This window comes from Condylura cristata, unplaced genomic scaffold (assembly GCF_000260355.1).
Source record: "Condylura cristata isolate star-nosed mole 26May11 unplaced genomic scaffold, ConCri1.0 scaffold00006, whole genome shotgun sequence".
Taxonomy (NCBI): domain Eukaryota; kingdom Metazoa; phylum Chordata; class Mammalia; order Eulipotyphla; family Talpidae; genus Condylura; species Condylura cristata.
Window position 1 is genome coordinate 6,494,164 of NW_004567107.1, and position 10,065 is coordinate 6,504,228.

Here is a 10,065-nt window from a genome sequence, read left to right on the forward strand (position 1 = left end):
GAGACTGTAGTCTCTCATTGGTGGTTGTTGGGCGCGGTCGGCAACCAATGAACTCGCCCGGGGGGCGTAGCGGTGACGTTCATTGCGGAGGAGGCCGCTTCGAATCGGCGGTGGCCAGCTTGGTGGCCTGGACCAATCAGCGACCTCCAACGAGCAAAGCCTTCGCCAATCCGCTGCCTCCACGACGGGGCTGGGGGGAGGGTATATAAGCGGAGTCGGCGACGGCGCGGTCGACGCTGGCTGAGATCTCACTGTCTAGTCGACTAGGGAATTTCGTGAGCCAGAGAGGTAAGCATCGCGGCCTGCCTTTCCGGACGTGTCCTTAGCCTTGCCCGCTATTTCTCCTGATCCCGGGCTGTCGCCCTCAGGCAACTTTGTGTGCTCCCGTGCTGCGGCCTGTGGCTGGATTACCGGCGACGTCCCGTTTACCTGCTGATCAAGTGGCCGACGGCGCCGCCAAGATGAAGCTCTCCCTGGTGGCTGCGGTGCTGCTGCTGCTCGGAGCAGCGCGGGCCGAGGAGGAGGACAAGAAGGAGGATGTGGGCACGGTGGTTGGCATCGACCTGGGGACCACCTACTCTTGGTAAGAGGGGTCTGCAAAAAGGGGAGAACGGGGCGTGGCCTCCGGGGTGCGAAGAGAAGCTCGGGGCTGATCTTTTCGGGTTTTCCACCAGCGTCGGCGTGTTCAAGAACGGCCGCGTGGAGATCATCGCTAACGATCAGGGCAACCGAATCACGCCGTCCTATGTGGCCTTCACCCCTGAAGGGGAGCGTCTGATCGGGGATGCAGCCAAAAACCAGCTCACTTCCAACCCCGAGAACACGGTCTTTGACGCCAAGCGACTTATCGGCCGCACATGGAACGACCCGTCGGTGCAGCAGGACATCAAGTTCTTGCCTTTCAAGGTACGACGGGGGTTTTCGCACCCAGACTAGGGGGGAAGAGAGATAAGGCAGTTTAAGATTTAGAAGTAAGTGAAAATGGTGTTGAGCCTTAGAACTAGTAAAGAGACATTGTGTCTGTATACGTAGTAGTTTTCAATAATGCTTGTGTGTATTGAAACTTTAAGATGGTAAAGTTGGCTTAGGTAGAAACTCCACATTTGACTGCTCTGTCCATAACTGTATGATTAAAAGATTGATTGTAATTAAAGAGGCTTGTCTTGCTAAAACATCTTCATTCTAAGTTTTTCTGGTCGGTACTCAGCTATGGAAGACCAAAATGAACCGAATTATGGGGGCGGGAGGGGAGGTCTCATCCTGTTTCCTTTTTTAAAGTTTGAAGTATCATTGCTTCTTCCTCTAAAATGATAATGATTCTTTAAAATAGGTGGTTGAAAAGAAAACGAAACCATACATTCAAGTTGATATTGGAGGTGGGCAAACAAAGACATTCGCCCCTGAAGAAATTTCTGCCATGGTTCTCACTAAAATGAAGGAAACTGCTGAGGCTTATTTGGGCAAGAAGGTAAATACATTTCTAGAACAAGGCTAAGTAATTTGCTGTTAGTTTGAGTTGACTGGGTTGTGTAGATAGTTTCATCATTTTAATAATGAATTTGACATCCATGTTTATTTGACTTATTTGAGTACTGTAGGCCAAACAATACTTACTTTGATGTTATTTTATGCTTGCAAATTTGTGCATGTAAAGTTATATGTATTATATCCTGCCGTAGGAACAAACTGGCTCAGAAACTGAGGTGATGGTTTTTAGTGTAACTTAAATAAGGCTAAATCATATAATAAAGTACACTTAATTACTTTTTGTTATCTTTATAGGTCACTCATGCAGTTGTGACTGTTCCAGCTTATTTCAATGATGCCCAGCGCCAGGCAACCAAGGACGCTGGCACTATTGCTGGTCTGAATGTAATGAGGATCATCAATGAGCCGTAAGTGTTAAGTTTAAGGGTATGGCATAGTTGCCAAATGGGAATGTAAACTTGACTAAGTATCCTCGTTTTCTGTTTTCCTAACAGTACAGCAGCTGCTATTGCTTATGGCCTTGATAAGAGAGAAGGGGAAAAGAATATTCTGGTGTTTGACCTTGGTGGTGGAACCTTCGATGTATCTCTTCTCACCATCGACAATGGTGTCTTTGAAGTCGTGGCTACTAATGGAGATACTCATCTGGGTGGAGAAGACTTTGATCAGCGTGTCATGGAACATTTCATCAAACTCTACAAAAAGAAGACTGGAAAAGATGTACGGAAAGACAACAGAGCTGTTCAGAAACTCCGACGTGAGGTAGAAAAGGCCAAACGTGCCCTGTCTTCTCAGCATCAGGCAAGAATTGAAATCGAGTCCTTCTTTGAAGGAGAAGACTTCTCTGAGACCCTGACTCGGGCCAAGTTTGAAGAGCTAAATATGGTATGTCCCTTGTTTTTTGCTTTGCTAATGAGATCTAGTTAAACTCTGAACTTTATGACAGTGCATTTAAACAACTAGTCATGTCTAGGTAGAACAGGCAACATCATTCATAATTATGTCTCTTCTTCCAGGACCTGTTCCGTTCTACAATGAAGCCTGTCCAGAAAGTGCTGGAAGATTCTGATTTGAAGAAGTCTGATATTGATGAGATTGTTCTTGTTGGTGGCTCTACTAGAATTCCAAAGATTCAGCAACTGGTTAAAGAGTTCTTCAATGGCAAGGAACCATCCCGGGGCATAAACCCAGATGAGGCTGTGGCTTATGGTGCTGCTGTCCAGGCTGGTGTTCTCTCTGGTGATCAAGATACAGGTAGGTCACCGTCACACAGCGCTTTTCTACAGTGCTTCAGTACCTTGATGGGCTAAGTATTGTCAGCTGCTATTTTAGAAAGCAATAGAATGGAAGCAGTAAGCTTCCACAGCTGGTAAAGGGTACAGTGAGAACAGGTTGGTGCAGTGTCAAGATGTTTAGCAGCTGTGTTTGTTATTAAAATGATTTTGCATAGCACGTAATCAAGTGGCAGAATGGAGAAGTGAACTGTCCCTGTTTGTGGGGGGACAGCTTGTTAGGGCTGTGATGACCCTTAAAACTTACCTTGATTAACTTACCTTTGCAGGTGACCTGGTGCTGCTTGATGTATGTCCCCTTACACTTGGTATTGAAACTGTGGGAGGTGTCATGACCAAATTGATTCCAAGGAACACTGTAGTGCCCACCAAGAAGTCTCAGATCTTCTCTACAGCTTCTGATAACCAGCCAACTGTTACTATCAAAGTGTATGAAGGTAATTGTCTACATGTTTGATACTGTATGCTTTTTTTTTCTTAGAGATTTATTTATGCATACAGAACCTATGGTACAAGCCAGAGGCACGGGGGTGGGGTGACAGGTTCACCAGAGACAGAGTGGGGAGCAGGACAGACAGGCAGATGAAATACACTGCTGAGAGGAGCATTGGGTAGGTCAGGAGAGGTCTGTTGTACCATGTGGGTCAGCTCCCTGACCAGGGATCGAACTCATGCTGCAGTGGCTGTGGAGAACTTCATAGTACTGTGCTTTAACCGGTTGTTCCACCAGGGAAGGCGGCCCCACTGTATGCTTTTGAAAACTGCAACTTCTTAACCAGTGATATTGACATGACTAAGGAAAAGTGGTGTCTCAGTTTTCAGACTGGGAGAGTCATTCATTTGATGATACTGTTGAGTTTGGTAGAGTCTGTACAAAGATCCATTTCTTAGCTTAACTAGCATTTAGAAGTTGAAAGTAACTTATGAGCTGACACCCAAAAGAATAAGGAAAGGACTCACAATCTATAAACTGAGTTAATGGTGACTAGTTATTAGTCCCATTTGCTGCTCCTTATGGACCTGTGCTGAGTCACTTCTAGCTTGTAGAGTGCCCTTGATGCCAAGCTTCTAACACTGAAGTGTAAGGATCCAAAAGTACTATTTGACTTTAAAAACTAACAAGATATTTTTTGTGTCACTTTTAGGTGAACGACCCCTGACAAAAGACAATCATCTTCTGGGAACTTTTGATCTGACTGGAATTCCTCCTGCTCCCCGTGGGGTCCCACAGATTGAAGTCACCTTTGAGATAGATGTGAATGGTATTCTGCGAGTGACAGCTGAAGACAAAGGTACAGGCAACAAAAATAAGATCACAATTACCAATGACCAAAATCGCCTGACACCTGAGGAAATTGAAAGGATGGTTAATGATGCTGAGAAGTTTGCAGAGGAAGACAAAAAGCTTAAGGAGCGCATTGACACTAGAAATGAATTAGAAAGCTATGCCTACTCTCTAAAAAATCAGATTGGAGATAAAGAAAAGCTGGGAGGTAAACTCTCCTCAGAAGACAAGGAAACCATGGAAAAAGCTGTAGAAGAAAAGATTGAATGGCTTGAGAGTCACCAAGATGCCGACATTGAAGATTTCAAAGCTAAAAAGAAGGAACTAGAAGAAATTGTTCAGCCAATTATCAGCAAACTCTATGGAAGTGCAGGCCCTCCCCCAACTGGTGATGAAGAACCAGCAGACAAAGATGAGTTGTAGACACTGTTCTGCTAGTGCTGTAATATTGTAAATATTGGACTCAGGAACTTTTGTTAGGAGAAATTTGAGAGAACTTAAGTCTCCAATGTAATTGGAATCTTCACCTTGGAGTGGAGTTGAAAATGCTATAGCCTAAGTGGCTGTTTACTGCTTTTCATTAGCAGTTGCTCACGTCTTGGGGTGGGGGAGAGGAGGAATTGGCAGTCTTAAAAAATGGATAAAAATAAAGCTGGGTTAGGGCGTGTGTTCATCTTGGAAATGTTCTATTTAACAATTGGGTCATGTGCATCTGGTGTAGGAACTTTTTTCTACCATAAGTGACACCAATAAATATTTGTTATTTACACTGGTCTATCTTGTGATAAGCTAATTAGAACAGTCATTGAAGGTTGGGGAGAGGGATGCTTGGGATGCTGAGGTAAGGAAATTTAAAAATTCTGTACTTCAAGGGAATTTGCCTAATGTTAATTTAAGAAAAGGGGTATCCTTATTTAGGCATGGCCATTTCATAATGCCCAAGAGTATTCTTGAATATAACTTGAAAATTCCATTTCTTCATTATTTTTCTAAAGCTGTTTTCCTGGTGGGTTTCTATTAGAAATAATGCTTTAGAGCAACTTGGATTCTCTTAATTGGTGGTGACGAATTACTGTTAACTTTAAGCACAGATCAGTTCATCACTGTAGTATATAAAAGGTGTTTTGAACCCTAGCTATGTCAGAACTTCCTCTCTGAAATCTGGGAACTGTTGAAGTCTAGAGCTGGAGGCCAAAGGCAGTAGTGACAAGCAGGTTCAAGGTCACTTGGGTTGGTTTCCTGAGGAAAGGGACGTCAGGCTCCCTGGTGCTATAATGAAATCCGATACTGCCCACAACCCCCAAGGATAGAGATAGGCCAACAGGAGAAAGGTCAATTAACCTTGCTAAATATGGCAAACCTGGGACTGGCCCACACACTTTACTGAGACCCAGATGTTTGTGTCATTGTCCCCAAAGCCTCTGGGCAGGCCTGGAAACTAACACAAGCAGTCTTCAGGCCAACTTCAGTATAAATTCCAACACTTGTTATGTGGGCAGTGGGAGTATGATGGGGGTTACTGGGCAAAGTCAGCGCCAGTTTCGGTCTTTGCCCCAACAGCTCATTACCGAGTGGTAATGGCCTGTACCCCTCAGGAACAGCTACGGAGTATTAAAAGAAATCTGTCAACCTGTAAATGTTTTCTACTTCCTGATTTCTACAGTTGGGTAGCAATTATAATTTAACATTTTTGTGAGTAGTATTAACCAATTTTGCATATCTCCCTGGGTTGTGTTCCCCTTCATAAAAGAGCTTTCTACACTGGGCTAATTCTCCACTTTCACCTAACTGGTAAGAGTCAAGGGGAAGGTATGTAGTGCCAGGAAAAAGTTAGAGGTATAAAAACAGCTAAGCTAACTTATCTCAAGACAACTGACATTCAGAATTAATGAAAACATAGGAGTTTTATTAGTCAACTACAGTCACAATACAGTCATCATAGATTTCCCCCTCTGTATTCATCCCACCAAACACAAAACAGAGCAGTGTGTCAGTGGGGTTTTCCTCCAGTGAGTCACCACTTGGGCAAATTCCTTCATGAGCAGAATTCCCTTTGTCAGCACCACAATTCAGAGTGACAGAATCTGAGTCTTCTTTCTCAGGAGACATCACTGGCCATGGGATGATACACATAGAATGGTCCAATCGTCCAGCGGGCAGACAAGTTTCAAATTTAAGCAGGGTCCAATGCTGCTTTTCTGTATTGGGGGAAAACACACAAACACTTAAGTGATTTTGAGAAATGATCAGTGATTTGCTGTTTAAGCAGAGCCCAAAGGAACTAAATTGGGGGGGAGGGGGGCGGTCCTGGTGACAGTATAGCTTAGGAAATGTCATTCTGTACAAGTTTTTATTTCTTTGGATTTGTTTTTTGCCTATTTTTAGTTCGTATCTTTGGATTTTTAAAAAAGATACGCATACAAGAGCTGGGGTAAAGGCCATGGGTTTGGGGGCAAGAGACAGAGTGGGGAACACAACATGCAGATGTACTAAATACACTGCTGAGGGGAACAGCAGGGAGACAGGAGGGGTCTGCTGCACCCTGTGGGTCACTCCCTGGCTGGGGACTGAACTCATGCCCCAGTGGCTGCAGACAGCTTCACAGTGCTGACACTTAACCCCTTGTGCCACCGGGGAGGCCCCTCATTTCTTTGGTTTTCGATCTCTCCAGACCAGTCAAAGCACACTGATACTTCCAAAAGAACGGGTTCACTTTAGTGTAAACCTCTGAGGAGCAGCTGCTCACCTATGTGATACTGGTACATTGTGTCCAGCGCCCCCGTGGGTGTCATCCCTCCGAAGACATACATGTGTCTCCCCACAGCCACAGCTGAGTGGGCAGCACAGCCCGTGGGAGCTGCCCCAGTGGGACTTAGCTTCTGCCACTTCATGTCACCTGACAAGAGAGAGAACAAACAGGCACAAGGTGGAAACTGGTTTCACATTTCACACTTACCTGTCAGACTCCTGTGATTTGCAAGCAGGGCCCTCCCTGGTGGTGCAGCGGGTTAAAACGCAGCAGTATGAAGCTGCTGCCACTTCAGCATGAGTTCCATCACTGGCCAGGGAGCTGACCCACATGGCACAGCAGACCTCTCCTGACCTGCCCGCTGCTCTCCTCAGCAGTGTACTTCAGTCCATCTGCCTGCTCTGCTCCCCACTCTGCCTTTGGTAAAATGTCTCACCCCGGTACCTCTGGCCTACCCCCCAGTTGTTGTATGTGTAAATAAATAAATCTTTTTTTAAATTTTGTAAACCAATCACTGATTGGCATTTATTTATTTTTAATTTAAAGATTTTTAAAAATTTATGCATATAAGAACTAGGGTACAGGCCAGAGGTGTGGTGGGTGAGAGGATTCACCAGACACAGAGCAGGGAGCAGAACAGGCGCAGTGACTGAAGTACACAGCTGAGAGGAGCAGCGGGCGTCAGAAGATGTCTGCCACGCTGTGTGGGTCACCTCCTTGGCCGGGGATTGAACTTGTGATGCAGTGGCTGCAGGCAGCTTCAGTGCTGTGCTTTAACCCATTGTGCCACCAGGGAGGGCCCTGATTGGCATTTACTAAGAGCTCTGAGAGGCAGTACAAGCAAGTTTAGTGTGTGAAACAGTAACTTGGTGAAGTCTGAAATTATATGGGGTGGTCCAGGGAGGGAGGGAAGTCCATAACCTCTAGTTTCAACCAACATTCCAGTGATTCTTACCCAGATTGTCTTTGGAGTAGACAGGAGAAAAGGATGTCATGCTGACCAACAACATTAACTATTTTGGTGTTCAGAAACAGGTGAGTTGCCAATAATTGTATTTGTGTGTACATTTTTTTTAAAATATATGCGTACCAGAGCTGGGGTGTAGGTCAAAGGTGGGTGGGTGGGGAGGGGTAAGAGGATTCATCAGAGACAGAGCGGGAAGCAGAACAGGCAGACTGAATGAATATACTACTGAGTGGAGCAGCAAGGAAGACGGCGAGGTGAGCAGCAAGGAAGAAGGCGAGGTCTGCTGCACCATGTGGGTCAGCTCCCTGGCCTGAAGTCAAACTTGCAATGCCTGCAACAGCTTCATAGTGCTGAGACTTAACCCTTGCACCACAGGGAGGCCCCCGTGTGCATGTTTTAAACACAGTTCTTTCTTCAGAAAGCAACTTTATGAACACTGACTTGATACTTTAAATATCTCAATCACTTAATTCTTGTAACAGTGCTATGAAATTACTACCCTGCCTACCCCCTTTCTTCATTTAAAGGAGGAAACAGAACTAGAGAGGGAAGATTTGTCTGACATCCCACAGCCAGTACAGGGCAGAACTTAGGTCTGACTTCAAAACCTGTGTTCTCTATCCCAACCTCCACAAATGCTCTCAACCTACTTGTGCAGGGATACTTACGTCTGTTCAAACCAGCATCTAAATGAGGCAGCCCATCACTCCATTTGAGGCTTGATGGAAAGGAGGAAGAAAAGCCAGAAACTACTACCTTGGCACAAGAGAAAAGGCCTTCCATTTAAAAAATAAGCATTACAACCCCATTTGACTCCCTGCAGGAACATTTCCTTGGAGTTATTTTTCATGTGTCAATTCAAGATATCTCAAAGTGGAAGAAAGAATCACCCAACCCAGTCAAAATTCTAGCCAATACAGGAATCCAGCCAGAGTCACCAGCCTGAGAGGTCACCAGGCCAGAGAACAAGACTTGCCAAGGCATCTATCTGTGGCATAGCAATTCTTGTGCCTTCTGTTCCAATTCTTGCTGGAACACACACAACGCATTTATTCCCTCATCTGTCCATTCATTTACAGAGATGCCCTCATTATCCTCCATATGCCAGTCACTGTGCCAAATGCTGAGAATACACTTTGGAACCAAGGAGAGGACGTCTTCCATATCAGGAGATGGGAGCTCACAGTCTGAAGGAAGGAGCCAGGCCCATGGCCTGAAGAATGGTTCTGGACTCTGCTGGACACAGCCCTCTGGACACTTTGAGAAAACACTCATGTTCTTCCTCACTTTCCCCTTCCTCTTCCTTTCTCCTGTTTTTAAGTGTTCAGTAGAAAAATTCTGGCAACCCACCTCCAGACACACTTTAAGTTATGCATGTTGCTCACGGGTGTGGGGTTAATGGTTAATGCCTGAAAAGAATCCAATTATTAAATGCAAAGTATAGGGCCTCCCTGATGATGCAAGAGTTAAAAGTCTCAGCCCTATCAAGCTATGGCAAGCCACTGAGGCATAAGTTCAATCCCCGGCCAGGGAGCTGACCCACATGGTGCAGCAGACCACTCCTGTCTTTCCCTCTGCTCCCCTCAGCAGTTTATTTCAGCAGATTCACCTGTTCTGCTCCCCACTCTGTCTCTGGTGAATCCTCTCACCAACCCCTGAACCCGAGCACCTCTGGCCTATACTCCAATTCTATATATACAAAAAATAAATCTTTTTTAAAAAATGACAAAATATAGTGTATTTTAATGAAGGACCAAGACTACTGGAAGGATGGCTGGGTACTCACGTACACTCAGGAAATGACTGCTTCCATCATTGTTATTAAAGCCACATTTGGCAGAACATAGTAAAGATTTCGCTGGTTAGTCAAGCTACCTTCACCTCAGAATAAGGGTAAATTCTATCAAAGCACATTTTATTTCTTTCAAGGAGACAATCCCTCATGCCTTTCATTCTACTTACTTGTGTCAATGCAGTGGAGATCATCATAGAATTTGTCCCCTGACAAACCTCCATGGATAAAGAGCTTTGTCCCTACTGCCACCATCACGTGGCCATGCCGGGGGGATGGAGGTTCTCCGAGTGTCTCCGGCTGTGACCAGGTCAGTGTGCCTGGAAAAGTAAATTCACCAACATCATATGACAAAGCTGAGGCGGGACATGAGAAACACACCCAACGTCACTTCCCAGCAAGCAGAGATGCTTCAAGCAGAAAGTGATCTTGGGCAGGTTATCTAGTCCAACTCACCAAGTGGAGCAGCAAGGAAGACGGCGAGGTGAGCAG

General features: G+C 45.3%; 2 protein-coding genes across 6 annotated transcripts in view; one reads left to right on the forward strand and one right to left on the reverse strand.

Annotated features, from left to right (window-relative positions):
* Positions 1 to 219: 219 nt before the first annotated feature.
* Positions 220 to 4,840, forward strand: HSPA5 (heat shock 70kDa protein 5 (glucose-regulated protein, 78kDa)). Of its 2 annotated transcripts, XM_012721551.1 has the most exons (9): positions 220 to 288; positions 369 to 583; positions 675 to 906; positions 1,331 to 1,468; positions 1,783 to 1,895; positions 1,983 to 2,373; positions 2,505 to 2,742; positions 3,050 to 3,217; positions 3,926 to 4,840. In XM_012721551.1, the coding sequence occupies exons 2-9, from the start codon at positions 462 to 464 to the stop codon at positions 4,486 to 4,488; spliced, it is 1,965 nt and encodes a 654-aa protein (XP_012577005.1). In that variant the 5' UTR covers positions 220 to 288; positions 369 to 461; the 3' UTR covers positions 4,489 to 4,840. The 2 variants fall into 2 exon arrangements, with proteins under 2 accessions (XP_012577005.1, XP_004677392.1); XM_004677335.2 differs by having other exon boundaries at positions 229 to 583.
* Positions 4,841 to 5,956: 1,116 nt separating this feature from the next.
* RABEPK (Rab9 effector protein with kelch motifs) overlaps positions 5,957 to 10,065 on the reverse strand; it is a 19,473-nt gene continuing 15,364 nt past the window's right edge. For 3 of the 4 annotated variants that reach the window (XM_012721672.1, XM_012721670.1, XM_012721671.1), the window contains 3 exons: positions 9,744 to 9,893; positions 6,812 to 6,961; positions 5,957 to 6,263 (listed from right to left, as the gene is read on the reverse strand). In XM_012721672.1, the coding sequence (XP_012577126.1) occupies positions 5,974 to 6,263; positions 6,812 to 6,961; positions 9,744 to 9,893 (590 nt within the window). In that variant the 3' untranslated portion in view covers positions 5,957 to 5,973. The remainder of the gene's footprint in view (positions 6,264 to 6,811; positions 6,962 to 9,743; positions 9,894 to 10,065) is intronic. The other variant, XM_004677336.2, reaches the window with a different exon arrangement.